This window comes from Mytilus trossulus, chromosome 4, assembly GCF_036588685.1.
Source record: "Mytilus trossulus isolate FHL-02 chromosome 4, PNRI_Mtr1.1.1.hap1, whole genome shotgun sequence".
Lineage (NCBI taxonomy): Eukaryota > Metazoa > Mollusca > Bivalvia > Mytilida > Mytilidae > Mytilus > Mytilus trossulus.
Genome location: NC_086376.1, coordinates 25,219,958 through 25,242,983, shown reverse-complemented (window position 1 = coordinate 25,242,983; position 23,026 = coordinate 25,219,958). Strand labels below are relative to the sequence as shown.

Genomic DNA, 23,026 nt, shown 5'->3' with positions numbered 1-23,026 from the left:
GCACCTAAAGTTTGCACCACTAAATATTTGCACCAAGGATTTGCTCCCGATTTGGCACCTAAAGTTTGCACCAATAAATATTTGCACCAAGGATTTGCTCCCGATTTGGCACCTAAAGTTTGCACCAATAAATATTTGCACCAAGGATTTGCTCCCGATTTGGCACCTAAAGTTTGCACCAATAAATATTTGCACCAATAAGGGTACTAAATATTTATATATATATAATAAATGACAATAAGTCTATAATGGGTGCAATTTAGTATTTACTAACTTTTCCTAAATCTACTGTGTTTTCGGACATTCTTTTTATACTTTTGAATTTACCACTCTACTTAACAATCTATCTAGTGACTGCCTCCCTTTGTTATTGATTTTAGTTTTATACCAATATCAGCCAATCACTAACGTTCTTACTAACGAACGACCAATCAGCAGCCATGTTTCTGATTAGGGAAATTCCCTTCAGAACAACTGAGAATGTAAACACACGATGTTTTCACAGAATAAAGATGTTTTCCAGCGGAATAATAACTAGAACCAACATGTTTTATACTCTTGGTGATATCTACACCTATTGGATAACATAATACTTGAACCACAAAGGTTATTATTCTAAATTAACAACCAAAATATCGATATCAACACTACGGTGACCAATTGGCAATTTAAGTTGTCACCGCAAGTAAATCCTTATCCTTACAAAATAAAGGACTTAATATTATTATACTTATCAATGCTATAATTGTCCAACAAACTGTTTATCCCCCCAGAATTATATAAAAGACCGATTTCAAGCTCTTGTGGGAAGTACAGATAAACTTCCGTTCTGCCCCGGCTACCAAAACAACGTTGTACGAACTAGACACAATATTTTTACCACCCAAAACAATCAATTATTGTACAATCCTCAAGTCATATGAACTAAAATACATGTTATTAAATCTCACTAGCAATTATTCCACCTTATTAGGTTTAAGAACAATACACACAAAATATGTGGGTAAAAAGGGGGAGGCCAGCATTACATTGCCCCCATCTTTCAGGATTTGGTCCCCAAATAGGACTGACTGATGAGATTCACATTGATACTGATCATTCTATTATTTAGGAATAATTTAACAACTGTTATTCCATCCTTATCATTTTGTTTTTCTTTTGGACCAAAACCTGTGTTAACAGTACTCCATTACTTTGATTTTTTAATTAGCAAAGAACAAATATTTTTCTCTACTAACATTTTACTTTAAACAATCCAAATTAGTTAAATTTAACAATTTCCATACTAAGGAACTCTCTCCTTCTATATAATCACTATTGTAGTCACCAACACATTTAGCTTCTGCAATCTGTACTCATAACATTCTTAACAGGTAGTAAACCGACAAGCACAAAGGTCATTTAACCTTTCCTCTACAATAGCTTTTAGTCCAAACAGTTTATAAAACTTAGCTTCTTGTGCAAGCTCATTGAGATAGTGGTGTTCTCTTGGGAGGTATCTTTTCTCCACGGTACAATTGTTCCTTAGATAGTTGAGGATGATCTTGAAATGGGCTGGATCCCTGTCAAAACTATAGACATTTTTGCAAGGGCGAAAAGCACTATTGGGATTAAGCATAAGAGCGAATACTGATGATGGATCAGCTCTCATAGTTGGCTTGCTGGTTTCAAATTTAGTGCCTCCTACATTTAAAATGAGCATGTTCTCTTGGCATTCTTGTAATTCTTGGAGGTAGGCGTCGATTGCCTCAGTGTTTGGAGTCAAAACGACGCTCCTCACTGAACTATCTTCTGTCGTTTCAACTGCTGGTTCCCTTTCTGTTTTTGATTTTACTAGTGACGCTGAGGATGAGGATGAGGAACTAGATGAGGATGATGATGAACTAGAACTAGAGTTCTTCACTGATGCCTTCCCTTCTGATTTTTCTAATGTCTTCACCTCCTTCTCTGTGACGGTCAACTCAATCTCTGGAGTGTTTGCATCTCCAGTCTCCACACTAACACTAAGGTCTTCTCCGATCTCACTGGAGAGATCCTTAAGGACAGATTTTATCTTTTCCAACTTTTCCTCCCTGGTCTCAATTTTCTTTACTTTCTTTGTTTTAGGTTGCATGTTCTCTTTGTCTTCACCTTTCCTCTTTTTGTCTAACACATCTCGGGCATCCTCTTTCTTTGACACGTTTGTCCTCACTGAACATTTTTCTGATGGAGCATAGCTCCTCTCTGAAGGGGCAAAGCTTCTTTCAGAAGCAGCGTAGTTCCTTCTTATTGGAATCTGCAGCTCTTTTCCCTCCTCATTAACTAATTTCATTTTAGTGGCTAACTCTTCTCTCTTAAACTTTTCCAACGCTACTTCTGCTTCTCTCCCCCGTTGACCTGTTTTGTTGTCGAAACATATCATTTCTCTCTCCGACACCTGGCAACCATGAGTGATAGTCCTCCTGGGAAACAGCTTTTTACACTCCGGGCACTTCCACCCGAAGTCACTGTGCCTTTCCAGTATATGGCGCTCTGCACTCCATCTTTTATCAAATGTCAGGTCATCACAGATGATGCACATCCATTTATTCTACAAGAGAAATATATAATTCGTTATTCTCTTAATATTTTTAGTGTTTGTTATGTTATATTACCTATCAATATAACGTACAATAATTTTAAAACAAATTGGATAACACTGGCTAATAATCAACTCTGATTATCAGTCATACTTGACAAGAAAACTAAAATGTCTTGTCACATCATAACTAATACATTTTTATATATTTACTTTATTACAAACTATAACTATTTTTAACTACACAATATGTACATATATATATACAAATATCGACTAAGCAGTCATCTTTAATCAGAAGACTGTTGAAACCATGTGGGACTGTTCTCTCCAACATATCGTTTGAGCTTGTCATGGTGAACAACCTTAGGTTTACTTTTTGGGGTCATCTTTATTCGGTATAGTACGTCGTTTAGACGACTGATGACCACATAGGGCCCATGCCAGGGTCGCTGAAATTTAGGATTTCTTCCGACTTTCCTCTGGTATTGGTAGTACCAGACGTGATCACCAACGTTATACTTAGTATGGTGAATCTTATGGTCATATGTTTTTTTCATTGAATTCGAAGATAGATTCATCTTTCTACGGGCCAATTCATGAACCCTGCCTATAGCTTGTTCTAGCTTGTCCAGATAGTCATCTGGTTGAGGGTTAGAGCCATCTGACTCTTTGAAAGGTCTACCCATGACAAGATCTACAGGGAGATTAATTTCCCTTCCGAACATCATTTGACAAGGAGTAACTCCTGTCGTCTCATGCTCGGACGAACGATAAGCCATCATAACGAGTGGAATATACTGGTCCCAGTCTCTCTGATGTTTGGAGACAAAAGACGCCAACATATTAACCACTGTTCTCATATAGCGCTCTGCCATACCATCGGACTGAGGTCTCATGACTGTTGTTCGAGTCTTATCGATGTCAAGCACTTTACATAATTCTTGAAACACTCGAGCTTCAAAATTTGCTCCCTGGTCAGTATGTAATTGCATAGGGACACCAAAGATGGTGACAAAGTTTTCAATGAAAGCTCTGGCAACTGTTTGTGCCTCTTGATTCACGATCGGAATCGCATGGACAAACTTAGTGAAATAATCACCGATCACCAGTACATGTTTGTTTCCATATTCGGAAGTTGGAAGTGGACCCATTATGTCCATGGCCACTCTTTCGAGGGGGGCACCGACATTGTACTGGCGCATCGGAGCTTTCGCCTTACAAACCGGCGATTTCCTACTGGCACATACATCACATTTGTGACACCAGCGTTCAACAAATTTTCTTACCCCAAACCAGAAATACCTCTGTCTTACTTTGCTCAGGGTTTTCTTTACCCCTAGATGTCCACCACCCATTGCACTGTCATGCAAATGTTTGAGAACAAGATCTTTAAAAATCTCTGGTAATACTATTAGCCAAGAAATAGTGCTGCCATCGTCACTCTCCCATTTTCTATATAACACCCCATCTTTTATATCAAAAGATTCAAGTCGAGTCCAATAGAACTTTACCCCTGGACCATATTTGGAGATTTCGGACCACTCTGGCTTAGTGGAATTAACCAACCACTGCCGAACTATTCCTAATATGTTATCTTGCTCTTGCTCTTTTTGAAGGTCAAGACTTTTGTCAAAATCGTCAGACTCCTTGGAAGAAATAAGCCCATTGGGGAGAATTTCTGGTGTTGTTTTTTTCATACTTCTTGTTTGAACCGCTCTCACATCAAAGTCCATTTGACCTTTAGTACTCGAGTCAGACCAACAAACATCGGTTAATGTTTCTCCGGTTGGCATAAGCATCTGGTACGTCATTGGACCTTGACATGAGGGGTTTATTTGATTACTGTCCAGTTTTTCACCCATGCATTCCTTATTTGAAATTGCTTCCATAGGTGTACCTGGGTTTGGACAAACTAAGGTTTTACCATACACGCATTTCTCATTTGTAAATGCCTCGTTGTGTATAGTATTAACGTCTTCCAAACCCGGGTTTACCTGTGCCTTGACTTGATCATTCTTCAATTGCTCGGTAGCAACTCCTGCTTCTGCGTCATGAGCTAAAACTCCGACAACAGATGCACTCGCTTGAGTTTCTTTCTTTGAGCAATGCGAACAATTTTCCGGGCAAGGTCGTCGACTCAGAGCATCGGCATTACAATGAATGCGCCCTGGACGATGTATTATTGTGAACTGATAACCACCAAGAACTTCTAACCAACGGGCAAGTTGACCCTCTGGGTTTTTAAAATTCATAAGCCACCTGAGGGACCCATGGTCACTTCTTACAATAAACTTGCGCCCATAAAGATAATGGTGGAAATTCTTTACGGCTAGGACAATAGCAAGAAGTTCTTTCCGGGTTACACAATAATTTTTCTCACATTTTGAAAATGTTTTGCTATAATATGCAATCGGTTTTTCAATACCATCTTGCATTTGAGACAACACAGCTCCCATCCCATAGAAACTTGCGTCACAGTCAAGGTTGAATTCTCCCTTATCTAATGGATAACCAAGCACTAGGGCAGTTATCAATAATTCTTTCAACTTAGTGAAGGCCTCTTGGCAATCAACGGACCAATTAAATTTGCTACCTTTCTCAGTTAATTTATGAAGAGGTTTTGCAACTATGGCAAAATCTTTGACAAAACGTCTATAATAGGAACAAAATCCGATAAAACTTCTGGTGTCTTTAACGTTTTTCGGGACAGGCCAATCACGCACAGCGCTGATTTTTGCCTCGTCCGTACGTATACCATCTTGAGTTACCCTATGACCTAAAAACGTAACTTCGCTGCGTGTAAGTACACATTTGCCTGGATGTAATTTTAAATTTGATTGCCTCAAGCGATCACAAACTTCTCTTAGATTTCTAAGATGTTCCTCAAAATCTTTAGAATAGACAATTATGTCGTCAAGATAGACTAAACAAATTTTCCATGTCAGGCCTGAAAATATTCTTTCTACTAATCGTTCAAAGGTGGCAGGTGCTCCACTTAATCCAAAGCATAACACCTTGAACTGCCACAGACCACTCCCTGGAATAGCAAAAGCAGTCTTTTCGCGATCGCTTTCCTCCAGGTCACATTGCCAACAACCTGACCTCATATCAAGAGTCGAAAACCATTTATTTCCACTCAAAGCATCAAGAGTATCATCTATTCTCGGTAAGGGCTGACAATCATTTAGGGTAATAGAGTTAAGTTTTCTAAAATCACAACAAAATCGTATACTCTCATCAGTTTTCTTTACCATTACTACTGGGGAACACCAAGCACTGCTTGATGGTTCAATTATACCCCGGGAAGCCATAGTTTCTATCTCTTTTTCGGCCGCTTCCCGCTTTGCTAAGGGTAACCTATAAGGCCTTTGCTTTATAGGGGGTGCGTTCCCAGTATTTATCTTATGCTTAATCAGTTCTGTATGCCCTATATCAGAGGATGATGTAGAAAATACATCAGCATAAGAACATAAAAAATCCTTCATCTGATTTTTATTCTCCTTGCAGAGTCCATCTGATCCCTTTTCAAACACTTCAATCAAATGCTCTGGCATTTCTTTTTCAGTTGCAACTTTAATGCAGTTCACTGACTCTTTAGGTTTATCAACAGAAACTACTTGTTGTACATCAACTGGTTCAAACAAACCAGCAACAGTGTTCTTGTGAACTTTTATAGGGTCTTCACTAAAATTTATAACTCTTAACGGGATTGTGTTCGAGTTTTGTTGGATTACAGACCTAGCTAACAAAAGCCCTGTTTTCTCAATAAACTCTTTATTTGTCTCCACAATTCCAATTGAATTGTATTTTATCCGCCCGAAGGCATGTCCTTTTATTATCATTTCGCTGTGAGGTGGAACCTCAACTGTCTCGGCTATAGAAACTTTACAACATGAAACTTCGCCTTGATTTGTAAAATAAGGAATGAAATCATTTCCTATTCGTAAACTGCCTTTAGTAAATAGTATATCAATGTGAAATCTACTCATGAAATCTGTGCCTATAATAGCAGCGTCTTTAATTTCTGCTAATAGAAACTCATGTTTACACACATGGTTTCCTAATTTTATTTCTAAATCTACTTTCCCACTGAATTCAGAAGCAGCACCTGTCGCTGTAAGAAGATTCATGCGAACAGGTATAACTTGGGGTCTTAATTCTAAAGGAATACTATCAAAAATATCTTTTCTTAAAATAGATACACTTGCTCCAGAATCTATGAGAAAAGGTATAGATAATGAATTAATTGTACCCAAAACAAAACAACCATTTTGTTGCCCCCAAGTTACATTTGAAATTATGGTATTAGGCCTTCTTACCGCTGTCGGGGGTTGGCCTGCGCTCCCGACACTTGCTCGTTTTCCGATCTCTGATTACCCCTTCTATTGTGATCAAAATTTCCATTCTGATTTCCAGACCTTTGAAAATTTCTATTGTTTTGATTTCTACCGAAACCATTATTATTTTGATTTCTTTGAAAATTTCCACCCCTATTCTGCTGACTATTGTTATTTCTGTTAATAGAGTTAACTTCATTTTGCAAAGTTTTCATGCCATCTTTTAACTCTCTGAGATCCGATTTTAAAGTGTCATCACTAGATTCGACCACAGCCGTTCTTATGGATCTCCCCTTTTGTTTATCTGCCAGTCTTAGAGCTTCTAGACGGACAGAAATATTTTCTGCCTCACCTATTGTCTTTGGCCCTACTTCTCTCAGTCGGAGGCGTATATCAGCCTCAGGAATGGCATCTATAAAATAGTCAAGGGCCAACGTGTCCCTGACCAAAGATGAAGTACCCGGATAAGCCTTACGGGTAAGTTTCTTAATGGCTTGGGCAAGCTCTGGTAGTGATTCCTGTCTGAATCTTACTCTTGTTTGTAACTCTGCCCTAAATACCTCTGATCTATTAATTGAGCCAAATCTACTTTTCAGTGCGGTGACTAAACAATCAAAATCATGTCTTTCCCCATTTGTAATTTCATTAAGTATTGCCCTGGCGTTCCCTGATAAACTGCTTGCCAAAAGCAGTGCTTTTGTTTTTGAGTCCCAAACATTAAGTTCGGCCAACAAATCAAATTGAGTCAAATACTCTTCCAAATCATCAGAGCCGTCATAGATTTGTGGCTTAATCTTACAAGAAATTTCAGATTTTGACCGTCGGACCTCAGAAAAATGACTATTATTCTGATCATCCTTATCATGTCTAACATCGGGTCCCATATTATTATCTATGGAACTTTCATTGCCCCGTCCTAAAATTGGGGTAGACCTAGTGTCAACAGTGTGCTTTTCAAACTTTTCAAACATCTTACTCATATCACTTGAAAAGTCGGAAAAACATCTGTCCATCCGAAGCCTAATTTCTGCCCTAGCTTCGGCCATCATTCTCTCTGTCCTTCTAAAAATTTCAGTACCTTGAGCGTCTATTTCATTTTCATGAATAGTTGCTTCAGCATCACCATGTGTCTCATTCAAGTGTGGGCCAAACGTAACTACGTTTGAATCGTCCATTATTTTCTATCTATGATCTTATATATTCAACTTAATCTGACTCTATAAATTTATCCCACCGCTGCCACCAATTGTAACACTTCCTCTCGGGTGCTAGAGTCGGACACCAGAGAACACAATGAACATAAAGTAAAGGGATCTTTTTATTGTGTGTATGTATATTAGGATAAAATATTAGGGTCGACGTCTAGTTGGTTTACCGTCGACCAAAACACTCTACCGATATTGATTTTATATTTGTTTTGTTATTACTGTATATTTACTAAATATTCGTGAAATAAAATACATGAAATAGAACAGTTTAGATGCTTTATTATTATTTATAAAAATGCTGGACTGGTAGTGGTACAGCTCTGTTCCTGGCCTAGTCCGGTTCCTAGTATGGTTGGTCTTATCTATAACTAACCTAAACAGAGACTTTACTCTGTCACTATCTAAATATTATTAAACTACCAATGTGTAGCGCTAAACTCGATCACATTAAAGTAAATCAACCAGATTCACTAATCCACAGTTTATGATAAGTCTCAATTCCTTAAGACATAATAAATACAATCAACAATCAACAATTCTTTATAGGTAATCACAAAATCGTTCCTACCATAAAGCTTCCGTAATAAATATTAAATACTTGACTTTCTTAAAGTTTGTCACCTAGGAATTTCACCTAACAAAACAAGTTGCACAAAACTATATATTTATTTGCACCAAGCAATATTTACACCAAGGATTTTCACCTAAAACATTATTTGCTCCAAGCAATATATTTACACCCAGGAATTACACCTAAACCATCAATTGCACCAATAAATATTTGCACCAAGGATTTGCTCCCATTAGGCACCTAAAGTTTGCACCACTAAATATTTGCACCAAGGATTTGCTCCCGATTTGGCACCTAAAGTTTGCACCAATAAATATTTGCACCAAGGATTTGCTCCCGATTTGGCACCTAAAGTTTGCACCAATAAATATTTGCACCAAGGATTTGCTCCCGATTTGGCACCTAAAGTTTGCACCAATAAATATTTGCACCAAGGATTTGCTCCCGATTTGGCACCTAAAGTTTGCACCAATAAATATTTGCACCAATAAGGGTACTAAATATTTATATATATATAATAAATGACAATAAGTCTATAATGGGTGCAATTTAGTATTTACTAACTTTTCCTAAATCTACTGTGTTTTCGGACATTCTTTTTATACTTTTGAATTTACCACTCTACTTAACAATCTATCTAGTGACTGCCTCCCTTTGTTATTGATTTTAGTTTTATACCAATATCAGCCAATCACTAACGTTCTTACTAACGAACGACCAATCAGCAGCCATGTTTCTGATTAGGGAAATTCCCTTCAGAACAATTGAGAATGTAAACACACGATGTTTTCACAGAATAAAGATGTTTTCCAGCGGAATAATAACTAGAACCAACATGTTTTATACTCTTGGTGATATCTCCACCTATTGGATAACATAATACTTGAACCACAAAGGTTATTATTCTAAATTAACAACCAAAATATCGATATCAACACTACGGTGACCAATTGGCAAGTTGTCACCGCAAGTAAATCCTTATCCTTACAAAATAAAGGACTTAATATTATTATACTTATCAATGCTATAATTGTCCAACAAACTGTTTATCCCCCCAGAATTATATAAAAGACCGATTTCAAGCTCTTGTGGGAAGTACAGATAAACTTCCGTTCTGCCCCGGCTACCAAAACAACGTTGTACGAACTAGACACAATATTTTTACCACCCAAAACAATCAATTATTGTACAATCCTCAAGTCATATGAACTAAAATACATGTTATTAAATCTCACTAGCAATTATTCCACCTTATTAGGTTTAAGAACAATACACACAAAATATGTGGGTAAAAAGGGGGAGGCCAGCATTACAATATGGGCTGTTTTCGATATGAGCGTCACTGATGAGTCTTATGTAGACGAAACGCTCGTCTGGCGTACTAAATTATAATCCTGGTACCTTCGATAACTATTTGACAATACAATGCACATATATTGGGTAATAGCACCATTAAGGTCAAGGAACAGTAAATGGGCTATGTCGCAGATTTCGCTAAAAATTTGCATACAACCTAGGCTCGTTGAACTACAACTGAAAATCGAAAAAATAATACATTTATCTCTTTTATTATCTGAAAAAATGCAAATTGATTTCTTTTAATATGGGTGAATATTTGTACAGAAAGCACATAAAATCGTCGAAAAACCTTCTAAAATTTGTCTTAGAATCGCCAAATCTCTAATTCTACTCCATTGATTTTTCTTAAAAAACTATATATTGTTAACACATAAATTTCTGTTTTAATGATATAAAATAATCATAGGGTCACCGACTTCGTTTTTTGTCTAATAATTAATTTGTTATCTTGTTGGTAGTGAAAAACGTCAAAAATTAACGTTTTACGGCCTGCAACGCGATGACATTACGATTATTTCGACGTTTTGTTGATTTTTTTCACAAAGAACGCAACTTTGAATGATGTATACCGTAAAAACGTAGTCGGTAACCCTGTCTTTATTTTGCATCATTATAACGGAAATTTATGTATCAACATCATATAGTTTTTTAAGAAAAATTTATGGAGCAGAATTAGAGATTTGGCGATTTTAAGACAAATTTTAAAAGGGTTTCCGCCGATTTTATGTGCTTTCTATACAAATGTTCCCCATTTTGTAAGAATTCAATCAGTAATATTCTAAATAATAAATGAGAGAAATGCATTAAGTTTCCGATTTTCAGTTGAAGTTCATCGAGCCAGAGTTATATGTCAAATTTTACTGAAATCTGTGATATAGCCCATTTACTGTCACTTGACCTTAAGTCATGCTAAATTACTAAAATCTTCACAATTCTAGCATTTTAGTTAAATTTTAGACGGTTTCCGTGTAAAACGAAAGTGGCCGCATTCGTGTTCATCCATAATATTGAAAAGTAAGTTGTATTTGATGATAATACATAACCTATATAAAGGTTGAGGATGAACATGGATGCGGCCACCTTCATTTTTGATAAAACCATCCGAAAAGTGACATTTTTCGGCATATTTGGTAAATTTTTCATATTTGAACTTGAATCGCATCTTTTTTTATTGCCTGATCAGTTAAAATCTTTCACATAAACTAATTGAATCAAATGAAATAGACACTTAAGTGTTTTAAAAGTGGTCAAAATCTTTCGTCAGATTAACTTGAAATTTGAGGCCAAAATCGGTCCTTACCGGACCTACTCCTTTGATTTGTGTGATCATTATCTTTATTGTCGGGTGCTTTATTTTGAATTTTCTTTTGGAGGTCGTTGTATGATCACATCTTTCCGTGGTACACACAAAGTGTCTTAGATTGCTTGCATTGGCCATAGCTTCAAGACTCTTCTGGTCACTGCAGCATCCTAATTTATTCATGAAATATAACCCATTCAGTCATATTTAAAGGGCCATTATATGTGTGCTGGTGGTTTGTACCACAGGATTGTGTAAGCGTCTAGTGTGGTTAGAGCCATAGGCTCCTTATCACCGTTGGCTAGCCTGCTCTGTAGGTGAAAAGAAAGCCGAGTGCGTAAGTCTTTCCTGCCAGTACATAGCCTCTACACTATTCAAGACTTCTACAATTCCTCCTCGCGACAGCACATGGTAACTAGGATCGTGCATCATAGGCATTATTGTAGAGGATCTCGGAACAACAAGGGCCCTAAAGATGCAGTGTGTAGGCCCATCGGCGTGTGGAAACGCCCTTGCACTCATCAACCTTGTCCCAACTATGGGTAAATAGTACCACTGCCTTGTGGTTAGATCTGGGAAGATCAAAGGCTATGGGAGCAGACCAAGAAAAAAAAGCCGGGAAGATGGAACCCGTCAGCCATGGTAGGCAATCGTCTATGGGAAAGAAAACCCAGACAGCAAAACTCCATCCTGCAGGCAGTAGGTTTCTCGCATGGCTAATCACCAGGCAGAGTAAAAAAAAAGCTGATTACGGAAACCACACCAAAAGAAACACTGAATTGCGTGAACGAGGACATACTTCATACTTTTTTGGAATTTTGGATCCTCAATGCTCTTCAACTTTTTACTTGTTTGGCTTTATAAATATTTTGATATGAGCGTCACTGATGAGTCTTATATAGACGAAACGCGCGTCTGGCGTACTAAATTATAATCCTAGTACCTTTGATAACTTTTTACACCACTGGGTCGATGCCACTGCTGGTGGACGTTTCGTCCTCGAGGGTATCACCAGCCCAGTAGTCAACACTTCGGTGTTGACATGAATATCAAATAATGTGGTCATTTTTATAAATTTGCTGTTTACTAAACTTTGAATTTTTCGAAAAACTAAGGATTTTCTTATTCCAGGCATAGATTACCTTAGCCGTATTTGGCACAATTTTTTGGAATTTTGGATCCTCAATGCTCTTCAACTTTTTACTTGTTTGGCTTTATAAATATTTTGATATGAGCGTCACTGATGAGTCTTATATAGACGAAACGCGCGTCTGGCGTACTAAATTATAATCCTGGTACCTTTGATAACTATATTCATACAGATGACCCAATGAATGTGTCTAGTGGAAGCAGAAATGCAGCTAGGGGCAAGAAGTGTGGACTCCTAACGCCAAAAATTGTTCTCAGCATAGGGGCATGGAATGTGCGGACCATGTATGAGACCGGAAGAACAGCACAAGTTGTCAACGAGATGAGAAGGTATAACATCAGTATACTTGGTGTTAGTGAATGTAGATGGTTAAACAACGGATCGATTACAACTGACACAGGTGAGACCATACTGTACTCAGGCCGAACAGACAACAAACACTATGAAGGAGTTGCTTTAGTTTTGAGTAAAGAAGCAAAAAGAGCTCTTTTAGAATGGCAACCAGTTGATGAAAGGCTAATTATGGCAAGATTCTACTCAAAATTTTCAAAACTAACAGTGATTCAATGCTATGCACCTACCAACGAAGCTAGTATTGAGGACAAGAATAAGTTTTATGACAAATTACAATCGCTTGTCAGTAAAGTTCCAGCACATGATTTATGTCTTGTAATTGGTGATCTCAACGCTAAGATTGGAGCAGACAACTCATGTTAAGAAAGAATAATGGGCAGACATGGTTGTGGAGACTGCAATAAAAATGGTGGACTCTTAGTAGATTTATGTGGCTTAAATGCTTTAGTTATTGGAGGATCCTTATTTCCACACAAGGACATACAAAAACTTACCTGGAACTCACCAAATGGCAGAGACCAAAACCAGATAGACCACATAATTGTAAATGGAAGATGGAGAAAGTCTCTGATGGATGTCTGTGTCAAAAGGGGAGCAGATTGTGGAAGTGACCATCACATTCTACTTGGAAAGATAAAACTTAAACTGAGAAAGGTAGTCAGACCACAAAATAACAGAAAAGCATATAACATCCACCGCCTTAAAGACAATCAGATAAGACAAAAATTTAACATCAGCATAAGAAACCAATACCAAACACTACAAAATATCAGTGAAAATAACACCAACATTAGTCCTGATCTAAATGAACATTGGAACAAAGTAAAAACTATGTTTAGTGATACAGCTGCTAATGTACTAGGACTTAGAGACAGGACAAGGAAAAGGTGGATTTCAGATTCAACCTGGAATGTTATAGAAAAGAGAAGATCTACAAACAGTAAGTGCAATCAGGCAAGATCAGAAAGGTTGAAAGAAAAGCTACAAATAGAATACTCTGAGCTTAATAAAGAAGTTAAGAAAAAAGCAAAAGAAGACAAACTGCAATATATTGAAGGATTGGCCAATGAAGCAGAAGAGGCGTGCAAACACGGAGAACTACGCACTGTTTATAAGATCACCAAACAGCTATGTGGGAAAAGTAACAACAATGACACACCAGTTTTAAGCAAAAATGGAGAGGTTTTAACATCTGAGGCACAAAAACTTAAGAGATGGGCAGAGCACTTTCGGGAAGTTTTGAACAGAGAACCACCAGACATACCAGCTCAATTTGATAACACCGAAGCGAAAATGGAAATAGACATATCAGAAGAAAAAAATGAACTTGGTGAAATAAAGCACTATGCAAGCTCAAAAATGGTAAATCAGCTGGAGTAGACAATATCAGTGCAGAACTCCTTAAGGCAGATGTAGACACAACAGCATCAATACTACATACAATATTTAGTAGAATATGGGAGGAAGAAGTTATACCTGAAGACTGGGAAGAAGGATTACTGGTTAAGCTTGCAAAAAAGGGTGATATGAAGAATTGCAACAACTGGAGAGGTATATCTTTATTATCTGTACCTGCAAAAGTGTTCCTTCGAGTTATTGCCAAGCGAATAATAGATGCTTTAGATGACATACTGCGGAAAGAACAAGCAGGTTTTAGAGCCAATAAAGGGTGCAGTGACCACATATTCACACTCAGAAACATCATGGAATGGCAACACAACATCATTATAAATTTTGTGGACTTTGAAAAGGCTTTCGATAGCTTGGACAGAGATAGCATGTGGGAAATATTGAGAACATACGGAATACCCGATAAAATAACTAACATGATTAAATTATTTTACAACAACTACATATGCTGTGTCCTTCACAATGGAGCCCAATCCACCTGGTTCAATGTACAATCTGGAGTAAGACAAGGATGCATCATCTCTCCCCTTCTTTTCCTCATTGTCATCGACTGGTGCATGAGAAGAACACTTGGAAATAGAACAACTGGAATAAGATGGTCGATGAACACAATCTTAGAAGACCTAGATTTTGCAGACGACATATGCCTTTAATCAACAAATAGAACAAACATGCAGAACAAAACATCAAGACTACATGCGACTGTTCTATCTGTAGGTTTAAAGATCAACACACAAAAGACAAAGATAATAAGCCTAAATGAAAAAAATATAGAACAACCAATAACACTAAAAGGAAATTAAATAGATGAAGTTGAAAATTTTACCTATCTTGGCACCAATAGTCAGGACAATGGAACTAGCAAAGATATTATGGCAAGGATCAACAAAGCCAGAACTTCTTTCTGCAGACTACGAACAGTATGGAAAGCAACATCAATATCCAGGTCCACAAAAATCAAAATCTATAATAGCAATGTGAAATCAGTTTTGCTATATGGTGCAGAGTTATGGAGGGTTATCAAATCTGACTTCAACAAACTATCATCATTCCATAATACATGTCTTCGTAAAATTTGCAAGATCTTTTGGCCAAAAACCATCAGTAATAAAGACCTCTACAACCTAACTTTTCAAAGAGACATCAGAGCAGAAATTAAAGAAAGGCGATGGAAATGGATTGGCCATGTTCTAAGAAAAGACAAACATGACATCACAAGGATAGCTCTTCGTTGGACACCAGCAGAGGGGAAAAGAAAGAGAGGGAGACCTAAAGAGACATGGCGACGCACAATAGAGAGTGAACTGAGAATCGTAGGAATGACATGAGGAGAAGCAGAAAGAAAGGCACAAGACAGGCAACAGTGGAGGGCTTTGGTGGTGGCCTCATGTGCAAATGCGCACGAAGAGGATTAAGCTTAAGCTAATATGTACTAGTTTATATTCGTGAACGAACGAATCTTATTTTATGTTTAAAAAAAACCCATTTATCTTTGAGCTTAAGTTCAAGAATTTTGTCATTTATGTCATTTCTACTTTATCCTACCATTTTTTTAAAAAGTTAATTATTTGGTAATATTAGGATAGGAAATGTTTTAACATTTTCTTAAAGAAACATATGCCATCTTTCAAAATATAAAGATCAACTTGCAAAGGGTTCAGTGGTGGTTTCTTACCCTTGTCATCTCTCTTAATATTCTGTCGTTTGTTGATGTGGTTCACAAGTGTTTCTCCTTTCTCTTTTTTTATATTGATTAGACCACTTATTTCCCTGTTTGAATAGTTTTACACTGGTTATTTTTGGATCCTTTGTAGCTGGCTGTTCGGTGTGAATGGGCTCCGTGTTGAAGGCCACACTTTGACCGATAATGGATTTCTTTTACAAATTGTGACTTGGACGGAGAGTTGTCTCAGTGGCACTCATATCACATCTTCTATATCTATTAACAGCTTTTAAAAAAGATAGGATACTTCTTGTTTGGTAATAAGAGGATGTAGTGAAGCAATCATTGTGTAATTGAAAATAAGACTTTATCCATTAGTGCGTTCGAAGTGACGAATACTCGCAGAAGACATATTCTTGCCAAACAGTCCCTTCCTCAGTTTTGATTTAAGATACTTTAACAGCTGCAATTTCATTTTCAAACTGCTAAAAAAATGAGTGTGTACTAAGAGTATCAGCTATTTGGTTGTTGCAACCTGTTTCAGTATTTTGTCTAAAACTTTATTTTTTGCAAGTCCATAATACGTCTAAAAATAGTGACACAACCAAAGGCAAGCTAAGTATTGAATAAAGACAAAGTAGTATACCGCTGTTTAAAAGTGAAAAATCGAGTAAGAAAAAGATTCGGGTTACAAACTAAAATTGAGGTAAACACATCAACTATAAGAGAAAAACAACGAAACAACAGAACAATTAAATGCTACAAAAAATAAACGACTATGCAACATACATAGAATCGAACTATTAGATAACAACAACCATATTCCAGACTTATCATTTTGCTTTATAATCATTGGAATAAGAATCATAAAATCGTCGATAACGATTGCCATTTTCCAAAAAAAAACAACAGCGAATTTGTTATCGTCTTCAAGGGTCAAGAACAACTGTCAGCTTATGTATTTTTAAGGCCATGCTGTATACTTCATTCGGAATAATATGCTCTAAGTATTTCACTTTTTTGCTTCAGCACATATTCAGTATATCTATTTGTACCACGGAAACGAGTGAAAGCTTGTTCAAGATGAACTTGTTAACTTTAACAGTACAATTTTATGGCAGCAGATGCGCATTTCGACATTTTATGTCTCTCCGGTGTTGCCAGGACCCATACTAATTTAAAATTAAAATCCAAACCAGAACAAGGAATTAGAGCAATGCATGAGAGATACGTTCCGTAATATAAAATAATTTCGAAATTTTATGAAAGAATTGGAATAACAATTAACTGCGTTTTAAGGCACATGCATGTTTACTTTGCTAATGATATACTCGGGGGTATCGATCCAGTTGTTAAAATAAGTGATTCAAACTCCTGCTATATGAAAAAGAGTAAACACATTTGACACAAGTAGCTGAATATTAAAACGAGCATTTGGGTGACCAAAGGGTCTAAGAAACTCATCAAACCTACGCCGAGTATTAAAGCAGATTTATGTATTTTTTTTACTATCCATTCAACATGCTAAACATCATTGTGAAGAGCAAGACTACTTATAAAAGCTGGGAAGAACCGTTTAATGTGATACACGCAGTGCTTTTTACTGTCATATTTGTTCTTTGTTCTTTGATGATTAATGATCGTGCTACACATTTGTCCTCTAAAACGACAGAGAAAAGAATGATGACGAGCTAAAAATATTTGTCAAAAACTCACCAAAGCATATTATTTTTTATTAAGTAACCATTATAAATAAGCAATCAAATATTTTATCTGCATAAGTTATCGGCAATGGTTGTAATTGTGTTTTCTATATATACCGATTTCGTAGAAGTCGCATAAAGTTTACGTCACTGACGACATAATTCGACCGAGTCTGCGTATAATGCAGCCTGATACAGAATTGAACATTCTACTGCTTGTATAATGAAAAGCATGACAGACTTCGTCAAAATCTTTTACATTATTCACTTTTTTAATCATTTTAATGCAGACAAAAAATGACTGTATTCTTTGTTAGAGTTATATCCTTAATCAATATTATTTTTTCCAATTATTTTTTTCTCTTCGATGTTTTCAGTATATGATAACATTATATTTCTGGATCATTATTTTCTTTTCCATTATTCTAGATCATTATTCTCCCGACCCGATGAAACTCCGAAAATCTTTGATGTTTCATCGGTGGACTGTAACTAGCCTGTCTGGCACTTTCTGTCACTTTAATGGGCATCACGTTGGACCATCTTTAGCCATGTCATTAATAAAACCTGGCATTAATTTGCTTAAAGCGTGTTGATTAAAACACAAATCAGATCCGACTTTACAACAAGAGAATATCTCTGCAGAAAATGGTTGGACACGCAATTCACATGCGAATTGGTAAACAAATTTATTTGATCAGAGCAATTATCTTGGAATTAAAATAAATACGGATCAGAAAGAAAAAAAGAAAAATAAAACGCACGCAAAGGCAGAAATAACATGGTTATACAAAATGATTTAATTTCGATACTAATTGAAAATAAGTATCAAGTAAATATAAAACATATCGTCTTACAAAATACAATTAATTATATGCAAAATAAGAAATTTAAGAGAGCAGTTCTTTCGAAATTTTCTATAATAGGAAATCTGACAAGTGACAAAAAATCAGTTAACGTGTGTACTGAACGGCCGACATGAGACAATTGGAATTTGATATTGACACAAGCTAAGAAGTATATTAGGCAGCCAATGGGTATTAAACTATTCTGATATTTGAGAATATCATCTCGACCTCAGCTACAGAAGGATAATAGAAACATATTTGTAGCAATTAAATGATCAAATTATCTTTCCCATTGACGTGGTATAAATATATTCCATTCGATTAAACTACTCGGTGCTTGAACTCAAATCATAAACACATGGTTATAATTTCAAAACGTTACAATAGTACACACAGTTTTGATAATAACTTTTATATGATACAGTAATTTAATCGAGAGAAAAAAAAATCAATTTCAAATCCGCAAAGTCTTACACAATATAAATAATGAATATATGTATGTAAAGTCTAATTGTATAAGGAATTATATATCAACTCTATAAATTAGTGAACGATCTTTCCTACGACAGCGCTGGATTGATAACTACATTTAATGTTTCCTTTTTTTTATAAATTTAAATATTAATGTTGTTTTGTACACTTTTTATATATAAGGGAGACGTTGGGTATACGCCAAAAAGAAAACATCACCCAAAAGACAAACATTTCACAATTTCATAGGGCATCGTACATCCTTCATTTTGTCTATACTATATGTAATTAAATTGGTTAAAAACCTATAAAAAGATTAACTATTCACATAAACTTAAAACATCAATCCAAACAATTAGACCGTTGGTTTTCCCGTATGAATGGTTTTACACTAGTAATTTTGGTACCCTTTATAGCATGTTGTTCGGTGTGAGCCAAGGCTCCGTGTTGAAGGCCGAACATTGACCTATAATGGAAGTTACTTTTTAAAATTTTTATTTGATGGAGAATTGTCTCATTGGCACTCACACCACATCTTCCTATATCTAATTAGACAAAATATGAAATAATTATTGGTGAGGCTCCTAGCTGACATGGACCCGTCACAAAATTTAAGTTTAACTAGAATTTTTTAGATCTCACCCCTGTTTCTAAGAATTTGAATAGCATACAGAAGATATATAAACTCAGTAATAGCAATCACTTAAAATTGCAATTCAAAAATATATCAGTGAAATTGTAAGTAATAAAAAACTAACAATTTAGGTTATGCTTTAAATAAGTTGAAATCAAATTAATAATAATCCCTCATACTACCAGACATACTAGTATTATTTAAACAAATATAAATCAGTAGTTAAACAACATATAACTATTTTAATAAAAATGTACAAGACTGGTAAGCTAAAGAGAAAAATATGAGGAACAATATATTAACTTGTTATATAGATAATATTTCCTTAAAGAAACCTGATTCAAAATACCCCTTTCTAATAGTTTACATAGATTATGATAAACAAAGACACATTCCCCATTTTCAATTTTATTTTGAAAATGTAATACTACTTCCAAAATTAATCTTTGCAATTTTGATGAAACGTTGTGTAAGTTTTAACCAATTCATGATTTGTAGATCTCTTTTGAGAAAGGCGGATAGCAATCTGACAACGCCATGACTACGGGGCGCCGAATGGAACTCTTGTGGCTTTGTACAAAATTCAATTCTGTCATAACAAAATCATTTTTGTCTTACAAAACTATGTGATACAGACTTGTTTTATGACAACTTCAATTTTGTGATGACAAAATTCATTTTTGTAGACAAAATTCATTTTAGTCATGACAAGAGTCAATTTTGTCAAATAGTTATCAAAAGTACCAGGATTATAATTTTAAACGCCAGACGCGCGTTTCGTCTTGTCTAAAAGGTATGCAAATATAAACTTATTTGCATACAAAATTGACTTTTGTTACCTAATATGGAAATTAAAACACAGAAGTCAATTGTGTGAGACAAAATTGACTTTTGGGAGACAAAAATGACTTTTGTGAGACAAAATTCAATTTTGTCAATTTTGTCTCACAAAAGTCAATTTTTGTTAGACAAAATTCAATTTTGTGAGACAAAATTAAATTTTGTAATTTTTGTCTCACAAAAGTCAATTTTGTCTCACAAAAGTCAATTTTGTCTCACAAAAGTCATTTTGTCTCACTAAAGTCAATTTTGTCTCACAAAAGTCAATTTTGTGTCACAAAAGTCGATTTTGTATGCAAATTAGTTCACAGAATCCAAACTAAACTAATTTGCATACAAAATTGACTTTTGTCGCCCAATTTTCAAATTTGGTAACAAAAGTAAAGTCTGTGTTACAAAAATGAATTTTCTAATGACAAAAGTAACTTTTGTCCACTGATAGATTATTTTGTATGACAATATTTTAAATTTGTAGTATGCTACAACTTTTGTTAAACTGAACTCATTTTTGTTGAACAAAATTCACTTTTGTCCGTACGAAATTCAATTTCGAGTACAAAATCACAAGAGACCCATTCGGCGCCCCGTAATGACAATTGCAAATAAAAACACAACAGAACTGAAATACACATAGCAAACTAAACATTGAGCAACATGACCATCCAAACGGATGTGATCCTTAGGTGCCTCTTAAAGATAAACAGATGATCCTTTTCCATAGAGGCACACGTCGGTGACTGTAATAAATATATTGCGTTCATTAAATCACAAAACATCATTTGAAACGGCATCTAGAAATAAGTTGTATGATTGTCAATGATTTAATTTTAATTAAGCCAAGTAAATCAGGCATTTGAGGGCTCCTCTCTCTTGAAAAAAAATAAACAGGCCCTCTTAATTGTTTGGGGCTACAAATACAGGCAACAGTAGTATACCGCTGTTTGAAATTTATAAAATGATTGAGAAAAAAATAAATCGGTGTTACAAACAAAAACTGAGGGAAACACATCAAATGTAAGAGGAGAACTACGACACAGCAGAAACACATTAAAATGTAACACATGTACACACAAAAACGAACTATAATATAACAATGGCCATTTTCCTGACTTGGTTCAGGACATTTTAGAAAAAAATGGTAGGTTGAACCTGGTTTGGTCAATAGCACACTATGTAACTAATAATATGTGTTCTACTCATCGTTTATAATTTAGTCATTAACAAATTATGGGATACAATAGATAACATCACTTTTGCATTTTGGTTTTCTAACTCGTCTGATAAACTTATATAAAAACTAAAATAAATCAGATTATAATTAACAAAGGAAAAAAAGAAGTAAAACCCAACATAAAAAGAAGAAAAAAGCTACAGATAACCAGATTTTTTAATGTTTTTTATTTCTGTAAAACTCAATGGTTCGCCAAAAAATTCAATTCCTTTTATTTAGCTTTAGCTTAACAGTTATTGTAGTATTTCATTCTGGCTAGACCTCAACTATAGTTTAATGTGATTCTTATCTTGAGAATATGCTTCACATATTGTTTATTATAGTCTAATCTAAAAATAATGATTATTTTTTACATTATTTTTTTTTAATTCTTTTAAATCTGTCCAATAGATTTTACTAAAGACGCATACGAAAAGTCTGATAAAGTTATATTAACTCTAAAATACATCAGATTGAAATTAAAAAAGGAGAAAACATAACATAAAAGCAAGAGTTATACACTCTTATAAATGTTAATGACTACAAAAAGCACGTCATATTGGTAGGGTAATAAAATAAAAGTTAAAATGAATTTCCATTTATTTGTTATATAACAGTTATATTTAAAACCAATCGTTATATATATATATATATATATATGAACACAAAGGTTGCTGATTGTTTTATATATATCTTTAAACCATATTCCTGTTTACAATATTTTATTTAAGAACTGATATAGGTGAATAACAGGTAAATTTCAAGATGCCAGTCCTTATTAGGCCCTCTTATTCCTAATGTCGTTTAAGTCAAATTATCTAATGTTGGAGAAACGTGACTCCTTGTACGTTAAAATAAAGGAAATCGAAAATAAAATGTTTTCACATATTTGTATTTTTTTAATAGTGATTAAGATTATATCACAATGTTCATTACTGTACACCTATTGTTTTTTATATCTATTACGTCTGCTTGTTTTGTTCACACATCGTTTTAAATATAATGGAATTTTATGCACTGTCATACAAGTGAGAGGTTTAGCTAGCTATATAACCATTTTCTATATGCATCTACCAAGTAAGGAATATGATAGTTGCTATCCATTCGTTTTATGTGTTTGAGCTTTTTATTTTGTCCTTTTACTATAGCCTTTCCGTCTAGAATTTTCCCCGCAGTTCAGTTTTGTTGTTAGTTTTCTTTTTTTTTCAGTGTTTTCAGTAAAAAAAAAATACAGTTGAACATTAGGGTAAGTTTGCTAAAGTAAGAGACAATTTGTCCTGGTATCTATGATGAGTTTATATACAAACACTGGGTCGATGCCACTGTTGGTGGAACTTTATTTCCCCGAGGGTATCACAAGCCCAGTAGTCAGCACTTTTTTGTGCTGACATGAATTATCATTGATATT

The 23,026-nt window shown here is 35.2% G+C and overlaps 3 protein-coding genes across 3 annotated transcripts; 2 read left to right on the top strand and 1 right to left on the bottom strand.

Moving 5' to 3' along the window:
• Positions 1-1,366: 1,366 nt before the first annotated feature.
• LOC134716524 (uncharacterized) lies at positions 1,367-2,560 on the bottom strand. The gene has a single exon (XM_063579534.1). The coding sequence runs from the start codon at positions 2,558-2,560 to the stop codon at positions 1,367-1,369; it is 1,194 nt and encodes a 397-aa protein (XP_063435604.1).
• A 9,365-nt stretch (positions 2,561-11,925) lies between these two features.
• LOC134716523 (craniofacial development protein 2-like) lies at positions 11,926-13,202 on the top strand. Its single transcript, XM_063579533.1, has 2 exons — positions 11,926-12,034; positions 12,658-13,202. Exons 1-2 carry the CDS (start codon positions 11,926-11,928, stop codon positions 13,200-13,202), a joined length of 654 nt encoding a protein of 217 aa, XP_063435603.1.
• Positions 13,203-13,211: 9 nt separating this feature from the next.
• LOC134716522 (uncharacterized) lies at positions 13,212-14,219 on the top strand. The gene has a single exon (XM_063579531.1). It carries the CDS (start codon positions 13,212-13,214, stop codon positions 14,217-14,219), a length of 1,008 nt encoding a protein of 335 aa, XP_063435601.1.
• The last annotated feature ends 8,807 nt before the right edge of the window (positions 14,220-23,026 follow it).

Bases quoted from the DNA above. Each gene is read 5' to 3' on its own strand.
- LOC134716524 (XM_063579534.1), bottom strand. From the start codon at position 2,560: ATGTGCATCATCTGTGATGACCTGACATTTGATAAAAGATGGAGTGCA.
- LOC134716523 (XM_063579533.1), top strand. From the start codon at position 11,926: ATGGGAGCAGACCAAGAAAAAAAAGCCGGGAAGATGGAACCCGTCAGC. The intron at 12,035-12,657 runs GTAGGTTTCTCG...ATATTCATACAG, and splicing joins AAAACTCCATCCTGCAGGCA to ATGACCCAATGAATGTGTCT.
- LOC134716522 (XM_063579531.1), top strand. From the start codon at position 13,212: ATGGGCAGACATGGTTGTGGAGACTGCAATAAAAATGGTGGACTCTTA.